The 19,432-nt window shown below is 45.7% G+C and overlaps 1 protein-coding gene across 1 annotated transcript in view; it reads right to left on the bottom strand.

The window, feature by feature from the left end:
• LOC142578378 (MAM and LDL-receptor class A domain-containing protein 1-like) overlaps positions 1-19,432 on the bottom strand; it is a 241,392-nt gene that overhangs the window by 136,036 nt on the left and 85,924 nt on the right. Inside the window, exons 16-21 of the mRNA XM_075687771.1 lie at positions 10,382-10,495; positions 9,562-9,778; positions 8,341-8,505; positions 4,523-4,747; positions 1,762-1,794; positions 1,172-1,306 (exon numbers count right to left, since the gene is read on the bottom strand). Coding sequence (XP_075543886.1) covers positions 1,172-1,306; positions 1,762-1,794; positions 4,523-4,747; positions 8,341-8,505; positions 9,562-9,778; positions 10,382-10,495 — 889 coding nt within the window. The remainder of the gene's footprint in view (positions 1-1,171; positions 1,307-1,761; positions 1,795-4,522; positions 4,748-8,340; positions 8,506-9,561; positions 9,779-10,381; positions 10,496-19,432) is intronic.

Genomic DNA, 19,432 nt, shown 5'->3' with positions numbered 1-19,432 from the left:
GTATGCAGGATTAGCTTTGGGCTAAATATATATAGCCTTTCGTTCCAGTATTAAAATCAGTTCATGAACTGGATCATAGTGACCCGTGTGCTTGTTTATCGTTATCGGGCGAGCAGGTTTCACCGCCTAACAAATGTTATCGCGCAGCGCAGGACGCGCCTGCATGTATCGGAAGTTTCTGGAATGTTATCGATGGTTCAATCCGCTGTCTGTGACCGGACCTTGTGTAATCTGATTGCATGTATGCGCGACGCGAATCGTGCAGAAGTTTGTGGAAGACACGCGGATCCCAGCGATTACTCTGGAACATTCAACCACTGATGTATAAAAGCGGACGCGCTTGGCGCGTTCCTTACATTTTCGGCGATCGCCGATTCTGTTCACCGCGATCGTTGTGCTTTAAGTGTAGCCTGTTTTTGTGGGCACGCGTTCACCCAATAAAAGCTAGTTTTGTCTTTCACAGTATTGCTACTGTGTTCTTTAACGTCACTACCACGTGACAATAGGCTCTTATGACCAGGTTTACAATTTACTGTAGAACTTGACTTGAACTTCCCACTTGATTGCATGAATAATAGTTGTGAGATGGAAATAAAGTTCGTGAGGCCTAAAAATAGGGCCAAACAGATAACGAATGTAGAACTGTTAAAAAAAATATTTATAGTGCTGTACAGATTAAATACAAAAATAACGTTATATTTGTAAAGCAGTGTGCCACCAGCAGATTGCTGATGTGCAAATAAAGATCGCCAAAATCGTTTCTCTTGACTATTGCGTGTCCGTCCAGGAAGCCAAATTACATAGTGACTTTCCTAGTTGCAAACTTACACTTGCGTTTATAGACGCATGTTACACTTGTAATCGTTGCACAATTAATAGTCAATTGCCTTCGCTCGATGATGTCAATGCAGTGGTATACTTCAGTGATGAGTTGCCGGTTCGTACACCCACCTGAGTATTCTAGGAATGCTTGCAAGTGGTACAATTTTCAAAACTGTTAGTCAGAGCACCAAAAATACATTTTTTGGTTGACCTGTCTTGAACAGTGTGCCTTTTTTTCCTACCTTAGCAGCTGGCCACAGCAGCTGGTACTAAGTGTGAGTCTGTCGATTTATAAATGCGCGAACGTGTTTAGAGGACGTGTAATAAAAATATGTCGAAAAAAAGTCACCTCTGTAAGCCCCCAGGGTGTGGTCAGAGCGCGGAAAGGCTGGCATTTTCTTGGCGGGATCATTGAGCGTCCAGATAACCGTGCCCCCACTTGGATCCCAGCCACACATGCTTCCTTCTTCAAATGTACATCGAGCTGCAATTTCAACGAGACGTCGCATAACACGCAGAGACGAGAAAGCGTAACAAATATCTTCGCAAGCACGGCAACCTCCAGAAAGAAAGCATCCACGCATGCTTCCATGTACCCTGCATACTCCCGCCGCTCCATTGCTTCGCAAAGAAACGCTGAGGCTATGAAATTTGAGAAGCATCACCCTCAGCCACCATCGGCAACCATCTGCATCACGCTTTGCTCTGGCCCCGCGTCACCTACGGAAGTAACCTTAGCATGTGGGTCGGAGCTGGAATATTGTTCATGGGAGTATGTTAGTACTGCAATGTAGTAGCAGTGTAAGTTACTGAAAGATAACTTGATGTCGACTACAAATTTCCATGTATATTAAAACGACTCATTGTAGCAGAATAAGCGCTTTGGACATACACACAAGAAGGAAAAGCACCAGCAGGCAACGAATTATCCGGACTTACTCGCTGTGTCCAAAGTTTCTCGTGTTTTGTTCTCTGAAAAAAAAATAAACCAAGGACAACTGAAACATAGGAGTTTATCCGAAGTGGACAAAGTTTCCCATCAGAACCATTAAGCACTTACTGGCCATTTTGAGACATGTTTATCTGGCTAAATTTGGAGACTTCCTGTCCTTAGTGCCCCCCAAGCGTCTAAAAGTGGCACATTATGGGCACATTTTACTGTTAACTCTTTTACTTTTTTACTTTCTATGCCAATTCTTAAAATGGGAGAAAGAAAGAAAGTTGAGCTGATAAGAACTTAAAATGCAGTGTACTTTACTGAAAGAATGGATCTGCCATATTTATTTTTTCTGGGTGGGGGGGGGGAGCCCGCTTTCTGCGGCTATTGTAGCACCTTTCCCAATAAGTTATGCAGAATTATATATTCCCTTTTTAGGGAAACATTCTTTAAATGCAATTGCTTGTCGGAACGTGCAGATTCTCGTAGAAATTGTTTTGAATCATTGCACAATAGGGGACAAAAGGAGACCTTTGCATAAGAACGTTCATAAATGGCCACAAATGAAAGTGACATTTGTAGACTTCCCATAAAATTTTTTGTGCGTCATGTCAGTGATGAAACTTCAGCTGCTTATTTTTTTAACTAAACATAGTGGACTATTGCATTTCTTTCCTTCTTTTTTGATTCCGCCGATTACACGCTGAATTCTATAATTCCGTGCAAGTAACAGCTGGCCTGTGGCAGGACGCTGATGCGCTTGTCTGAGGTACAAAGGAAACGTCACAATCGCAGTGAAACCTTGACGCGTGGGCCCATTTAATTTTAGCTCGTTCATTTACATTTTTCTTCAAAGAAAAAGAACTTGTAACATGAAAATTCACGCAGCAGATATAAATTTTCCTTGCGACAAAATTGTTCCATGAATTTTTGTGCACTAAAAATTTGCACATTAGTTCGCTAGTTTTGGTTTCTATCAAATACCTCTTGTCTAAAAAATACATTTATAGGTGAAGCATCTTTAAATTGGCTAGTCAAACACCAGTGGTTACCGCTGCAATGCAGAGGCTTAGCTGGGGATGAAGGGGGGGGGGGGGGGGGAAGGCTCACGGGGAATGCTCTTCCCGTTCTCTCTAGAAATAATTATTGCCTACGCCACTGCTGCGCAGTAAATAGAAGTGCCTTATCATATTAGTAGTGACGTACCAGCGCCTAATACAAAACCAGACGCGTGTTTAACGGAACGTGAGTTTAACGCGTGTTTAGCATCGCGCTTACGTCACGTGCAATTTCGCCCACTTTTCTCGGTTTCTGCCTTTTTTATCAGAACTTCGCGAAGTCACACGCCCTTTGGAGTAACGAAAGCTGGATAGGGGGTGGGGGGGTGGGGGATTAAGGCCAAACATCCCAAGCGGTCGTTCCATCTGCCACAGGTAGTAGCTAAGCTAAAGTTGAAACTAATTTCAGCCTGAAGATTATCTTATTATTTATTTTCGAAGCAGTACTTAAGGTTTAGCTAGAATATAAGGCACGGAAGGAGTAAGCAAACATTTCACATAAGGTAGGCGTGCGGTGATTGTAGCCGCCGCTGAGAAACTGGGATGAAGAGGTCATCAAAAATTATGACATCCAGGCCACTACACCAGGTCCGTGCTCTCCGTTGATGAGGTGCCTTATTTATCACAGCAATTAAAACATTTTGAGTACGCGTTTGACTGGTCTCTTCAAGTTGCCTTTTTAAATAAACTAAGCGTTAACAAGGTCAACAATCTGTTCACTAGAACATTTTTCGAGATTGGATTGAAAGGAGGTGACAAATCATAGGAACCGGCAGCAATACGGCGGTTAGAGCATTGTAGAAGTAGTAATCATGGTAACTGACTTAGCCCTTTAGCAACGGCGGATCTAAAAGCGCTAATAACTAAGTTTCTTGGGTACGAAGGGAAACACAAGCTACACTAATTTAATCTGAAAATCATTTCAAGGGCGTTTTAGAGTGAACGTAAAACAAGCCAAAACAGTAATTTCTAACAAATTCACAGGCCACCAGCTACCACAGCGGCAGTAGGGAGACTGCCGCTTTGACGTCCTAGCCAAATCTAGGGTCTGCTCTCTGGCGTCTGTTTTGTGGGGCGCCGTCTCTAAATGATTTGCATTTGCTATGTAGTTGTGCATATGTCATGTATGAAGCAGCAAGGCATCAGAAAGCAGGATGTCTTGAACTTTACTTTCATTACTTGCGTTTCCTGGGTAGATCCGCTTCAAAAATAAACTGCGCGCTCGGTGCAGCCTATCTTTAAAGTTTTCGCGACATCATATTATGCCACGGCATGTTGCGGCGTGTGTTGTGAGCCTTCATACAAGCTTTAGTCACACACGCTTTGATGTTGAACATAGCGCACACAAAATCATGATATGGCCTCATAAACATCTCACTTTACCAACCTGAGCTTTGGAGCAGTTCCCAGTAATGTCTTATGCGGGGAAGCCCGGCATGAGCGTGGTGATTGTCTCAGACGGGTTTCTACGCCGTAGGACAAGGAGTATTGATCACTACGCTAAAACTATGGTCTTGCGTGAGGAGAAAAAAAAAGTAGCACTCTGAAAGAAAACGCACTTCGTGCACACGAGATATACCGTAGAACGTGGTTAAGCTGTGCACTATTTAAATCGCACAGAGCTGTAAAGTCTACGAAAGGCTAAAGTGGAAACAGATAGTCGTGAGAGAACTGTTAACGCAGACAAAGATATCCAATACAATACCTGGCAAAAACCTCGTGACTTTGATTTTTCGTATGGCGATCGTTCCATTAGTACCACCTCCACGGGTCACATGCACGCCGACCTGGCAGCTTGTGCCCTGCCTAAGCTTCACGTCCAAATCCGTCCACTCCTCCACTTCTGCTAACTGGAGAGAGTGCTGCACTTCACTCTTGGCTGATGTGTCATTGTTGTAGCAGAAAATGGTGAGATTCGCCATCGCAATATCTGCGTGCGTTTAAAAAAACATGTTTCATTCAGAAACTTCGTTCTTGTTTACAAACAAGAGTCAGTGCAAACACATGGGATCGATAAAGTGCACAAGGCGACAATCCAGCTATCCCAGTTGGCACTCCTAAGTTCGGTCTTGTCGCGTCATTACTCTCTTAGCATGTGTGCGCTCTGAAGAAGGTCGAAACAAAGAATTACTAACGTGTCCAAGTTTCAACACTTAACCTGCCATGTAAGCTAACTGGCTTTTCTGTTCCAATACAAAGCGCCAGGCCTGCGGCTTCAACAACGGCCACCATGACCGGATTCACGTTTGGGAGAAATGCTAGAAGTGCTCACGTACTTTCATCCAGTGATCCGTTAAGCATGTTTTGAGCTTCCTCGAGGGGCCTCTAATTTTATCTACTGTGACATTCCTACGGTGGATATCAATCAATCAAATGTTTTATTTCCAACAAACTTGTTGGGGGTCCTCCAGGCGAAAAGCTGCGACATACAGCTTGAATGTGCCTGAAGGCCCTCACATGGCAGCGGTACAAATACAAATACAATATACAAATACAATACAATGTATTGTATGCAAATACAATGGGTATACAAATACAATGGGTCACATTTACAATAATTACAAAGAACACATTTCAAAAATGGGTTTACAAAAATATACTCTAATCTGTCTTCGAGTCAAGGTATTTGTGATAACATTTTCTTTCCCAAATTTATTTAACAGTGAAGGTAGCCTGTGTCATAGCGACTGCATGAGGTAATTTGTACGCCTGTACAAACCACCTGTCTTTGCTGCGGGTACGCGTATCACTTCTGTCATATTCAAGTCGTGACGTATTTTTTAAAAATGTTTAAAAATTTTCTGAGCTGAAGCAAGAAGAATACAGTAGCCTGTATTGATAAATGTTAGTAACTTGTATTATGTTATAACTTTGAAAAGGTTGCGCAGTAGAATGGAAAATTCGCTACATATCGAAGTGCTCGTTTTTGAAGTTGAAGAAGTGCATGAAGATTACGTTTCGTGCTGGTAGCCCATACAAGCACACAATAATTCAGATGCGATTCAAACAAGGCATAATATATGTGCAACTTTACTTTCTCTGGAAAAAAATGACGGCAATGGGACAATGCACCTGCGGCAGATGACAATGATTTCATAAATAGTTCAATGTGATATGTCCAGTTCATATCTTTTGACAGCGTAACGCCCAATACTTTGTATTTGGTTACAATCTCAATGGGCGCGCCATCCAACAATAATGGTTCATTTAAATAACACTGCCTGCCCCTTGCCTTGAACAATATGGCCTTTGATTTGGAGCTATTAATTGTTAGAGCGTTATCACGAGACCAACTCGACAATTTAGAAAGGATACTGCGAGATCTCTGTAAAAGATCATCAAGATCATTGCCAGAGACAAACATGCTCGTATCGTCAGCGTATAGTACAATGGATGTGCCACTTACTATTTCAGCAATATCGTTTACATAGATATTAAACAAAATCGGGCCTAAACGCTACTCTGTGGCACACCTGATTTAATTTCCCTATATGAAGAGCAGTATTTTTCGATAGCAACGCACCGCATCCACCCAGACAGATAACATTGAAAGAGCTGATTTGCCAGACCACGGATACCATATCCTTCTAGTTTACTTATTAAAATTTGATGACTTAAATGAACAACTGCGTTGCTATAATCAATAAATATACCCAACGTTAGTTTTCCCGCATCAATGTTATTAATTATTAGTTCTTTTTGGCGTAACAAAGCTGTTTCGGTTCACCTGCCCGAGTAGAATCCGTGTTGACAATAAGAAAGAATGTCATTCTTCGCAAAGAAATCGTTAATGCGAGCAGAAATCAGTTTTTCTAAACCCTTAGAAAAAGCGTATAAAATGGGAATAGGCCTATAATTCCCCAGGTCATTTCGGTTCGCTCCTTTGAAAATAACTGACACCCTTGCTTTCTTCTTACTTGTTGGAAAATGCAGCACGTCCCTTGCTTTTAAGCGGCAATTATCCCGCAACAATAAATCTATATACGATACGTTGAAGCGCATCTTTACAAACCCTTTTTCATTCATTCGGTAAGGCTAAGATGCGAAGGTAAAGCAAAAATATAAATATTCAGTTGAACCCGTCTCACGATGATTGTTGATGGTAGTACGTTGGGCATTGAATAAATAGAGCGACACAACATATTGTCACGATTCAAACGAGTTCTTTATGAGGCGTTCTTTATGAGTTCTATCGCGCTTCCCTCAATAATATTGCCACGACAAACTTGGTGACATTCAAGTTGCGCGTCCTTTGCATTGGGCACTGTGCACGCCGTACAGTGGTGTTGTTCAGCAACAACAGGAAGCGATCTTCGTGGCACGGGCAGCCAGTTGGACCCGGCTCGCATGCGGCACGCGCCCGAGGTGTCACGCGAGAAGAAGAGGAAGACGGTTCGAGCCAGTTTGAGAACGCGACTGCCGCGGATTCCTGCACGACCGCAGTGACTTTTACTTGTGGGCACAAGTTCGCCTTTAATAAATATCCTTGTTTTACTAACATCGTTACAATATGCGCACGGCTTCGCGACGGTGGCACTAGATGACACCAAGTGTTCTCTTATAAGAAAAAGAACACTCGATGTCATCTAGCGCGTCCGCCGCGAAGTGATGCGCGTATCAGTGAGGTGGATAACGCACCGGTACGTGCAAACGCTTAGAAACCTGTCATGCGGCTACCAAACTGCTGCCTCACGTTTCTTCATGGACACACAGCGCCATCCAGTTGGAGTGCCGAGAAGCCCACGCGTTGCCTCCTAGACGAGAAACGTGGAGCGCCTGTGCCTGCGAACGCTCAGAGTTGTGCCCTCGCTTGGGGCACAACCAGTGGCACATTCTCGGTCACACCATTGGTCGAGAGCTTCGTTGAAGACCGGCACATACCCAGTGTATTCATTTAGTGCACTAAGTAACCGGTACGATGCTTCCTCAATGGGAACTAATGAATTTGCATTGTTTTTTTTCCCTTCGCCTTCGATAATTCTTAGTATTGTTTACCATGCACTCACTGGAGGAACACCACAACCATGTTGAAGACAAGGTTTGCTTTTGCGTGTTTTCTACAGGACAGCTTTACAACCGAAAACTTGACTCGAGAAAGAGTGCGAGACATGCCTTTCAATATAACCACCAATAGTATTTTCTTACCTGTGAAGCAATGTTAACTGTGTAGTATTCAGCCACCATATTCTGGTAAAGGACAATAAGCGGTAGAGAGGGTAAAAAGCACAGAAGCACTTGTTGCTGTTAGGTATTTCTATACTTTACGGAATCTTAGTACAAGCCCATAGGTGAACGGAAATGCCCTGAAAAATCTACGGTAATTAGGTAATTGCATCTTTTACGAATTTGTAACTATTGTATGCGCTGAAATCGCGGTGCGCGGATGGATCGAGTACCTGGAAAATCTGTGAATATTCACGCACACGCTTAAAAAGAAAATAAGGCGCTGTATGCAGTGCAGTTTTGCGAACAACAATACTTACCGCCTGAAAAGAAATCAAGAAGCAAAAAAAATTCAGTTACCTGATCCGTGTCTGAAGTAGTCGATTGATATAGCGGTATCATTGTCATCGGTGTTAAAAATTGGGCTCAGCAAAATCGCGGTCTTCGAGGAGTTCGCCTTGCCAGTGGTGCCTTTCTCCAAGATTGGGGTTGTCAAGTCCAGGTAGGCGAAGGAATCAGAGCCATCTGGGTAAAGAAAACACCAGTGCTTCTTCTTTTACTGGTTTGTGATTGGTGCCCTTGTGTTCTCAATTAAGTAGTTTAAGAGTTTTGTGAGGGGAGAAGCGCAAATACGTTGTCTGGGGCCACACGAAAAGTACAAAGTGCGGCAGTAGATCAGATCTTCGCTTATTGCATGTCGTTGTTTCAGATAAACACCTCAAGGTCTATCCTGCACGTAAACTCCTTATACGCTGCACCTATAGCGCCTGTTGAAATCGCTGACATGTGCGCTCTAAGCGGAATGGTTCGTTACATATAAAGTTAACAAGATAGGCAAATACAATCTGCCGAAACTTCAGCACTGTAGCGGTGTATTCAGCAGTGCAAAGGAGACGAAGTCTTTGTCTGACTGGTGGCTGTGATTACTTGAGGACCTTTAAAGAGCACGCAGTGGGCGCTGCGTATATGAATAGCACTTCAACCGTGTTATATGACCACTAAACTGGTCTCTCTGATCTTACATTATAAGATAAGAAAAACAATAAATAGGACTAACGTGGTTGATCGGCCGTGGTGGTACACATTTGAAAAGGCGGCAGCGCAAGAAGACACGGAAGGGGACGAGACGACAAGATATCAGCCGCTCGTCCGTCTCATCTCGTCTCTGTTCGTGTCTTTTTGCACTGCCGCCTTTTCAGATAAATAGGCCACTGAGGTGCGCGCGACTGAAATTATCTACAAATTGCGCCGTTAATTAAATATTTCGAGAAGGCGTGACAAAGCCTACGCGAAATTTGCATCACATCAACCTACTTGTTCCAGATAGAACCCGCCGTGACTTTCCACTTCTTGTAGACGCATCTACTGTATTTTCTCTAATATTCAAATTTCCCAAATGAATGTAATATTTACATATTAGGTTGGCGCATATTTTTTTTCGTATTTGAAATTAGAGCACGTAGGATTACGATCACGTTGAATGGTTGAGCGGTCACCGTCGCGGCCGCCAGTGAGCAGACGCGTAGTGTTAATTGCCTCAACAAAGGAAATGACCCTTATTTCTAACGAAGGTTACGGTACCTCCTGGTAAAGGTTCCCCCAAGTGACTGTTGGGTCTTTCCAGCCGACCAGACCCGACAAGCCAGCGAAATTCCCCTGCATAGTGGCTGACGTATCCGCAGAGGTCGTCTGCGAAGTCGCACTCGGCAAGGTGGGCGCAGGGCTGCGGTCTCAGTACCACGTCATCGATGCTGACTGATTTCGCATTCCCTTCTGAGAACATGGCTCGTACCCTAACCTGGGATCAGGGTCGACACGAAGATGAAATAAATCAGATGATTGAATACGTCTATAACAAACGTACGAGTACCTTCGCTCTTTGGGCAACTCAAAGCGTTCTCCCTCAACTCTACACAATCACTGTGGCGGCTTCGTTTTAGCGTTAAAGTTGTTATAGATTGCATCAAGGAAACTACGCGACTTAAATAGTTTCGTTTAAATAATGGGGCGTGAGATAAGCGCAGTAACAGACATATGAAATATTCAGCCACTGCAACGCTTTATAGTTTCATATTTTTACCCGCAGATGATCAAGGCTGATGCATGTAGGAAACTGCACCAAGTTTTCTGTAAACGAGCTGCTCATTAGACAGTACTTTCATGTTATCATAACAACCACACAAGGGGGTAGTAGCATTAGCACTAAAAATTAAATGAGCATTTTTGGATGCGAGGTACGACAAGAGGTTGGATACCATACGGCGAAAGTGCACAAAATTATGCAAGAATTTCCGCTCTGTCGAGACAGATATAAAATTATTAAAATACTAATAATACCTGAAAACGAAAGATCAAGTCCACACTACTTCGCCACGTTTGTGTTGGTGTTGCGAGTTCTTACCTTGAATGCATTCGCCTGTACGACTTCCATGCGCCCCAGCATCCAATCATTTCCGAATAGTTTCAGCTTCTTCTTCCACAACACTTCACTTTTGTCGTTCGTAATCACTTCAACCTGCGTGCAGTGAGAAACATGCTCATGATTATTTTGGGAAAATAACACCTATCGTTATTCTTAAGGCTATCTGTGTCAGTTGGTAGTAGAACTAGGTGCGCAGAAATCTTTGCTGCCGTCCCTGTCGCATCATAAAAAGTTATTAAGAGGATCATTATTCGCACCTGCTTTACGAATGTCCTAGACAAGTCAGGCCACCATGCCATGCGCACCAGCCTTAAAGAACAGGCATCTCCCCTTAAGGCCTCTGGCTACCCAGGGGCAACCAGTAGATAAAATAATGGGTCAGACCACGCAGGAAGTGATGTTGCTGAACGGAAGGCGGACAAGTGTGACAAAGTCGCATTCATCTCGTTCAAACATCAAGCGGCCCAATGGCTAAAAAAAATATTGAGTAGCGCGGCAGCCTTCATGTGGCTCTGTTCCGCCCCGCACAAGCTGTTCTTGCTTTTATAAACGAATGACCTCGACGTCAAAGAAAAGTATCCACGAAAGACTGAGCACCGAAAAGGCTCGAAATGGGATCAAGCATCGAGCCACGCAAGGTTATGTATGGAAGCAGATGTTGTATATAAGATGTAATTAGCGTCTGCTGTCTGCTTTATAAGTCACACGAACGGGCGCCTCAACAACCGTCATTAGCAACATGCATTCGATGTCCGCAAGAGAAAAATGTTATTTTTTGTCATTGCGCTGCCACGCATGTGGTTGTACATGGGAGTTCGAGCACACCATGGTAATTTAGAACCACAAGGATGATCGCACTCGCATTATCACTGAGGCGGCACGAATGAAATCGGAAGAGTTTGCTTGTGCAGGAAGCCACCCGTAACTCTTTATGGAATAAGAACTGTTGGAAGTAATAAATATTACTTATATTTATATAAAAGCCTATAGAGCTTGGCTCCCACAAATGACTCGCAAGTTTACCCGCATGCGAAACCTTGAAAGCGAAACCGAGGTATGACCAGAAGGTCATTGGTATAACCCTCAGCTGAAGGCGTACCAGAAAGCTGGCGTTGTGAGGAGCGCCACCAACGTGGTTGCAGGCGTCGTGCCTCGATGGTGCAGGAGATGAGACCGAATGAAAAGTTTTTGGGGTTGGTCTGCGCACAACGAAAGGATTGGATAAATTTACTTCGAAGTTTACTCTCACTTGCGCTCAGACCAGTGTATGCCCCAAGCTATCGTTTGCACTCAGCTGTCCAGCAGGAATGGTAATGTGTGTGCGTGGAGCCCGCAAGCCAGCACAGTTAGTCATATGGCTGCTCTGACTCGGGCAGAGGGGAGTGAGCGCAGCATGACGGTGCGTTCACTTCTCTTTGCCGCTTTTGCAGTCAAAGGCATTCCGCATCTGGGCCCGTATTCTGAAACGTTCGCCTTCCTCGAAACTATCGCCTTGGCCATGCCTCCGCCAACGGAACGCGCTAATTGGCGGTTACCCGGAAAATAAACAGCGCCACCTAATAGTTCCGGCCTGCGTCATTTTGACGTGATGGTGTCGATGGGTGCCCTTGACATATATTGAATGAACGAACACGACTTTTGCAGCCTTTTGGTATTCGGTTGGTGGTGGAGTAGAGACAAAATAGGTTGTAGTTTATAGTAGCCTTTTTGGCTGTGTCTTACAAGCGCTCTTTCGCGGCGATATTTCTTGATTCATGTGAAATAAAACATTTCACACTTTCCTATTCAATTTATTTTACCTAAAGCGGCCGTAACCTGCCGTAGTCAGTGCGCAGAACCCGTACTGCTGCCACTACGCTCGGAAACAACATACGGGAGCCGTTCTGCACTCGCACGGTGCGCTCTCTCATGCGATGTGAAACGTTGGACAGCTCGTGTTGGTATTGCACGCTGACGTCGCGGGTAAGTAGACGCTTGATTTATTAAACGTGACAATCGCGGAAGGCGAACGTTTCAGAATACGGCCCCTGTTAAGACCTTCTAGCCCCTTGAGCGCCGACTGTGCACGTGTGTGGATACCGTGGCATTTCGACAATTCAAACAGCAATGGCCGCGATGCCAATATGAATCCAGTGCCCTTGTAATTGTCGTCACAATGCAATTCGTCACTTTCAACCTAAGGGCGAATAAGGAACTTTATTCGTAACTCTGGTACATCAGTCAGGTTATAATAATCGGATTCACCGACAGGTTGCAGACAGGCTGAGACAAACTAATTCACATGGTGTATCACATATATAAGATTGTAGCAGGTTCTGTAGCCCTGCCTCTGGGCACAAATAAAGTACAGATCAAGTTCGCCAATACCGTTCAATCGGGGTACACCTAACTTGCACTCTAGCATGTGCGAGTTCAATGAACGGGCACGACCACTTCTTGAGGAATTCTTCCCCTAAGAAGAATTGTACCTCCAAAGGGTTTATGACGATGTTATACATTCTTGAGACCAACATCGACTGGTTCTTTCGGGGCTTTCGCTGGTTAACCAGCCAGCCCCCTGCTTTCCCACAAGACGAAGAACCCGACTGCTATCAAGAGCCGGGCGAAGCTGTTCTGTGGGCATGGTCCTTACTTAATAAAACCTTAATAAAGAATATGCCTTGTCCATCAGTGTCCAAAATGTTTTGGCTAACCGACAGGATGGCAATGCATGTATGCTGTCTTCATGTGCTCGACGGTTGACACATTCGCTGTCAGTATAACGCCATTTGGACAAACGGACCACCCGTAACACCAGGCGTGAATTACAGGGTTCAGCGTTCCAAAGAAGCTTGCGTCGAGGGTGCTTATAGGACACGCGGGGTCGAAATGTTGGCCTCACTGTGGTAAAAACTTTAGAATGAAACGTCAACATATTGGCAAATAACTTGGCAGATCTAATCTACCAGCTGTAATATTTTACCCACAACAACGATCTTTTATTTTTCAGTTAGCCTAGAATTCCCAATCGCAGAGCAAAAGCGCGTAAACCACCTAGAAACAAATAGGTAAAGAGGGGACGCTCCTGTAAGGCACTGCGACTGAGCTACTCCATGGCGCCAGCGCCCCTAGCGGCTAGTCAGACCACTAAGTTTGGCTTCCGTGATTTAGGACTCGCGGTTTCGTTCTGTTTTGGTTTCGGTTTCGATGACAATGCTTTAGAACGTGGTTTACCTTTGACTGTTAAAAATTCCGAACTACGCCATCAATAGTGGAGTGCAAGAGCATTATTATTTAATTTTTAAGCATGCGATACATGTTGTTATGAAGAGTTGCGAAGAAATGGTTTTATTTACAGGAGGCGGACGATTATCGTAGCGTGATTGTAGCGCAGCTCGGCCTCTCAAACTGGTCGTTCTCTTCGTCTTCTCTTCTCTCTTCTTGTCCGCGCCTTTCGCATCCGTTAGATTTCCCCGCAAGCAGACGAAGCCCGTGGGGCGAGTCAGGATGGACAAGCAGGGTAGAAAGGCTTCAGGCGAGCAATATGAGTCAGCTGAGTTCTGCTTGATCGCTGACCATTGCACAGACGGCGAGCTATGGCGTAAGTGAGTTCTCTCAGGCGGTCCGCAACTACAAATGGGCCTCAATATTGTGACAAGAACTTTTGGAACAATCCACGCTTGCGTTGCGGGGTCTAAAGAAGGACTAAGTTACCTTTTTCCAACGATACTTGTAGGTGACGGTTGTCGTATCGCTCTTCCGAACGACTTTGCGAGGTCAGAGTACGAAGACGAGCTATTCGACGGGCTTCTTCGGTGAGACACAAAGTCTTCGATACAGAATCGTCACTGTGCAGTGCGAAGGGTAAGAAAGTGTCCAGAGTGCTTCGCGGTAACCTTGCATACAGGAGATGAAATGGGCTATAGTTCGTGGTGTCGTGTTTGACCATGTTGTATGCGTAAGTGATGAATGGAAGCACGTCGTCCCAGTTCTTATGATGGGAGGAGACGTACATGGCAAGCATGTTGGTCAGCGTTCTGTTCGTCCTTTCAAAGAGGCCATTGGTCTGTGGATGATACGGCGTGGAATGACGGAACTGTGAAGTGCACAAACGAAGTAACTCTTCAATGGCATCAGCAGTGAACTGGCGACCACGGTCGCTGATGATGACACGTGGTGGACCACGTCGAAGGACCACGGAACGCAGCAGGAAAACCGCCACCAAGCAGCGGTGGAAGACGGTATGGCTGAAGTTTCTGCATACCGCGTAAGATGATCTACGCAGACAATTATTCAACGGCTCTTGTTGTTAGATAACTGGAATGGACCCAAAAGTCAATGCCTACTTGCTCGAACGGCGTACTGGGCGGTGTCAATGGCCGAAGGGGACCTGGGGCTGCGGTGGTCGGTCGCTTGTGACGTTGGCACGTTTCACAACTAGCGACATAGCGCTTGGTTGTTTCGTACATCTTGGGCCAGTAAAAGCGCTCCTGCGTGCGGTGCAGCGTTCGTACGAAGCCGAAATAGCCGGTTGTCACATCGTCATTCATGGCGCGTAGAACGTCGGGGTGGAGACTCTCGGGGACAAGCAGAAAACGCGCTGCATGCCCGGAGTAATTAGTTTTGTAGAGCAATTTATCACGAACAGTAAAGCGACCGCTGCCTTTAGAAGTACGGGCGGCAACAAAAAAGCGGATCGAGGGTAACATTCTTCCGTTGTTCTCGCTGAAAGTCTGCCGTGTCAGGGAATGTAGAAGTAACAACATCGCGAAAGCCGTCAAAATTGTCAGCATCGCAGTCGGTAGTCGCAAGAGGAATCCGAGAGAGGCAGTCTGCGTCAGCGTGAGAACGGCCACTCTTGTACAATACCACGAAGTCGTATTCCTGGAGGCGCAGAGCCCAACGTGCGAGGCGACCAGAGGGATCACGTAAACCGACCAGGCGGCATAAAGAATGATAGTCGGTGATAATCTTGAATGGTCTTCCATAGTGATAACACCAGTACCTTTGTATGGCGAAAACGCCTGCCAGGCATTCCTGTTCCGTAACCGTATAGTTGCGTTCAGATTTGCTCAGGCAAGGGCTGGCATAGGCGACAACATGTTCTGCGCCACTGTGACGTTGTACAAGCACCACTCCTATCCCGATTCCACTAGCATCACTGTGAACTTCTGTCGGGCAAGACGCATCGAAGTGACGCAAGAGGGGTGCTGACATTAGCATAAACTTCAATTGAGAGAATGATGCCTCACACTCTAGTGTCCAATTGAAGGATGCATTTTGTCGCAAAATACTTGTCAACTGGTAAAAGATGTCGGCAAACCGGAGAACAAAACGACGAAAATACGAACATAGGCCAATGAAGGAGCGGAGTTCTCGTGCTGACTGCGGTGGCTTGAAGGAGCTCACCGCTTCAATCTTACGAGGATCGGGTCTGACGCCATCCTTGTCGACTAAGTGTCCCAGGACCAGTGTTTGACGTTCGCCAAACCGACACTTTTTTGAGTTTAGAACCAGTCCAGCTTTCTCAATGTAGTCGAGAATGAGGCTGAGGCGTTCGTTATGGTCTTCAAACGTGCGGCCAGAGATTACAACAACATCGAGGTAACACATGCATATCTCCCACTTTATACCACGTAGTACTGTGTCCATGAATCTTTCAAAGGTGGCAGAGCTTTGCAAAGGCAAAAAGGCATAACATTAAATTCGAATAAGCCCTCTGGAGTCACGAAAGCGGTATTTTCCTTGTCGGCACGGTCCATAGGTATTTGCCAATACCCGATCGCAAATCAAGTGTTGAGAAGTAAGGATCAGCGTGTAAGCAATCAATGACGTCATTGATTCGCGGTAGTGGATAGACATTCTTCTTCGTCCCTGCGTTTAGATGTCTGTAATACCCGCAGAATCTCCAGAAGCCATCTTTTTTTGGACCAGGATTACTGGGGCTGCCCATGGACTAGACGACTCTTGAACGACACCTTTGTTCGTCATCTCCTCGACTTGCTCTGCTATAACATTGCGCTCGGACGATGACACTCGGTAGGGCTTCTGGCGGATGGAGTGTGCTGAGCCGCTATCTATTCTGTGACGAGCGCGGGACGAGGGTGAAAGAAGAGGTGCATCTCCATGCGTGAAGTCGAATGCAGCCTCATGTCTGGCAAGGACCTGTGCCAGTGCTTGCCGTCCTGATGTACCGAGAGCCTTGCTGATCATGCCAAGCATTAGCTTTTCAGAATGGCGATTATCGCAAGGAGAGCAAGCTGTAGAGGCGTTCGTAGTTAGTGCCGCTATTAAGCTACATGCGGCTTTATTGAAGAGAGCGATTTTCATACCGCGAGGAAGGACAACCGGCGTGGCGGAGCAGTTCAGCGCCCACAATGTGGCGACTCCTTTCGTCATGCACACGACAGAGCAGAGTAGAAGTGTATCTTTTTTAGCACAGTTTATGCGGAGAGGCCTGACTACAAGGTCAACACAATCAGCATCAACAGTAGTTGCAGAAACACAAACGGGTGTCAGGCACCACGATGGTGCATTCACTTCATCAAGAACATATAGTGTGTCTGTGTCCCGGTCTTCACCACCCGAGCTTTGTTTGGAATGTGCTGATATATATAACTTGTTCAATGATATTTCGTCACAACCACAGTCCATGGAAGCACCGCACTGTTCATGAAAATCGTTACCAAGAATAACATCATGCGAACAACGAGAAAGAACAAGGAATTCCGACACAAACAGTTTCCCACCCAACAAAACACTCACAGCACAAACAGCAAGGGGATGAAGCCACTCGCCGCCTACTCCACAAAAAGTAATACTGTCGTTCCAAGAAAACATAACTTTGTGGCCTAGACGGTTTTTGAAAGCGAGGCTCACCACAGACACAGTTGCCCCAGTATCAACTAACGCCACGGTCGGCGTTCCGTCAATCGAGACATTCACTTTGTTTTTGAACATCACAACAGGCAGACGTATTTCTTGCAAAGACCGTCCGGCGACCACACCTCCATTGACCACGGATAGTAGTTTCCCGGCGGCGGTGAGGAAGAACGGCGCCGAGTAGAGGGAGAGCGACGGGGACGGTTATTCGGTGGCGTCAAACTCCGCTGAGATGCTGGCAAATCGCTGCGTCTGGAATCGTGTGAGAAGTGGTCCACTGGAAGCAAATCGGTCGTCCGCAAGACATATGAAGTACAGGTTCTGGGTGGCGAGAACATCGGTGGTGTCCTACGTGATTGACGGCCTTGGCGACAATACCGGGCTATATGGGCTGTGGGACCGCACTTGCAGCACACGGGAGGATCGCGGTTCACAGCGTCTTCCTCGAAACGAATGGTAGGCGGCTGCGGGCAGCGAGAAAGTTCGTTGTCATGTGGATAACCTGTCTCTGCTGCTTGCTGAAACCCGTTATATCGTTCAAAAGTCACGTCGTGGTAGTAGGGTCGGTGCTGTTCTTTTCGCGTCCTGACAGAAGTCACAGGGCCTCGGGGGTAAAAATGCGGCTGCTCTATTTGTGGCCCAGTGTCATAAGTAGGGTCTCTGTCGTAGAGACGTGGCTGCTGTCGGGGCGTGAGTTCATAATCATCACTGCCCCTTGCCGCAGGATACGGGGAGAAAGATGCCACGTTTGGCTCGACATCTGGAAGTAGGCGGAAGCTATGAGTGCCTGGATGTGTCACTTGCGCGTTGTTAGGGTTGGTGCTGACACCACGTGCAGAAAAGAATTTCAACCGACCATCTCTCACCCTGCCTCGTCGAAATGAAGCGTGACTTCCTAATTCGCCATGACCATTTCGAGTGTCTGCCAGAAGCCCCGCAGTCTACAGGCCTCTTTTGTGTGTGTGTGTGTGTGTGTGTGCGTGTGTGTGTGTGTGTGTGTGTGTGTGTGTGTGTGTGTGTGTGTGTGTGTGTGTGTGTGTGTGTGTGTGTGTGTGTGTGTGTGTGTGTGTGTGTGTGTGTGTGTCTGCGTGCGTGCGAGTTTAGAGAGACCCTTTCCTCGAATTGAACCTAGAGGAGTACTTCCACGAACCCGCAACACGCAGAACAGACGGACAGGCGTCTACAATTCAAAGAGGCGGGACGACCTCCTCCTAGCAGCAGGCTCGGTGGAACCAAAAGCTCGAAATGACCAGACGAGGAGGGGCCATCTTTCTGTGCCGGTCACGTGACGTCGACGGAAGCAAAATCCTTCCCACGATTGTAGAGAGCCTATTTAAGGGGCTACCCGCCGTGGTTGCTCAGTGGCTATGGTGTTGGGCTGCTGAGCACGAGGTCGCGGGATCGAATCCCGGCCACGGCGGCCGCATTTCGATGGGGGCGAAATGCGAAAACACCCGTGTACTTAGATTTAGGTGCACGTTAAAGAACCCCAGGTGGTCAAAATTTCCGGAGTCCTCCACTACGGCGTGCCTCATAATCAGAAAGTGGTTTTGGCACGTAAAACCCCAAATATTATATTATATATTTATTATTTAAGGGGCTCCGAAGTGTACTTTTACACACTTTTATTTTAATTTATTTGTTTATTTACTTATTTATTTATTTATTTATTTTGTTATACATACTACAGCCCCTTTATGGGGCTATTGCAGGAGTGGGTTAGACAAAAAGAAGTCATACAAAAAACAAGTAAACAATAACATATAAAAAATTCACAAGAAATAAGGCAGATGACACAAATGAAACTCACGATAATAGCAACACTGAGAGTCAGTACAAAACGAGAATGAGTGGGTACACTGTAACAACAAGAAAATACACAAAATGAGGTGTAGTTAACTTTTAACATGAAATTGTTTAGTGGCAGTGACCTAATTGTTCCGGGAATTAGGTTCCAGAATTCTATAGTACGTGGGAAAAAGCTGTATTTAAATTTATTAGTTCGAGCAAAGTAAGGCTTGACATTAAGGCTATGGTGACTCCTACTTGACCGAGGAATGTCTGAAGGAGTGTATATGCGATGCGAGACACGATAAGAAAAATTGACGATGCCAAGCTGAAACTTCAATGAATCAATGTGACGGCGTATGGATAAAGGGGTTAGGTTCA

Source organism: Dermacentor variabilis, chromosome 4 (genome assembly GCF_050947875.1).
Source record: "Dermacentor variabilis isolate Ectoservices chromosome 4, ASM5094787v1, whole genome shotgun sequence".
NCBI lineage: Eukaryota > Metazoa > Arthropoda > Arachnida > Ixodida > Ixodidae > Dermacentor > Dermacentor variabilis.
This window is presented reverse-complemented; position numbering and strand designations above follow the sequence as displayed.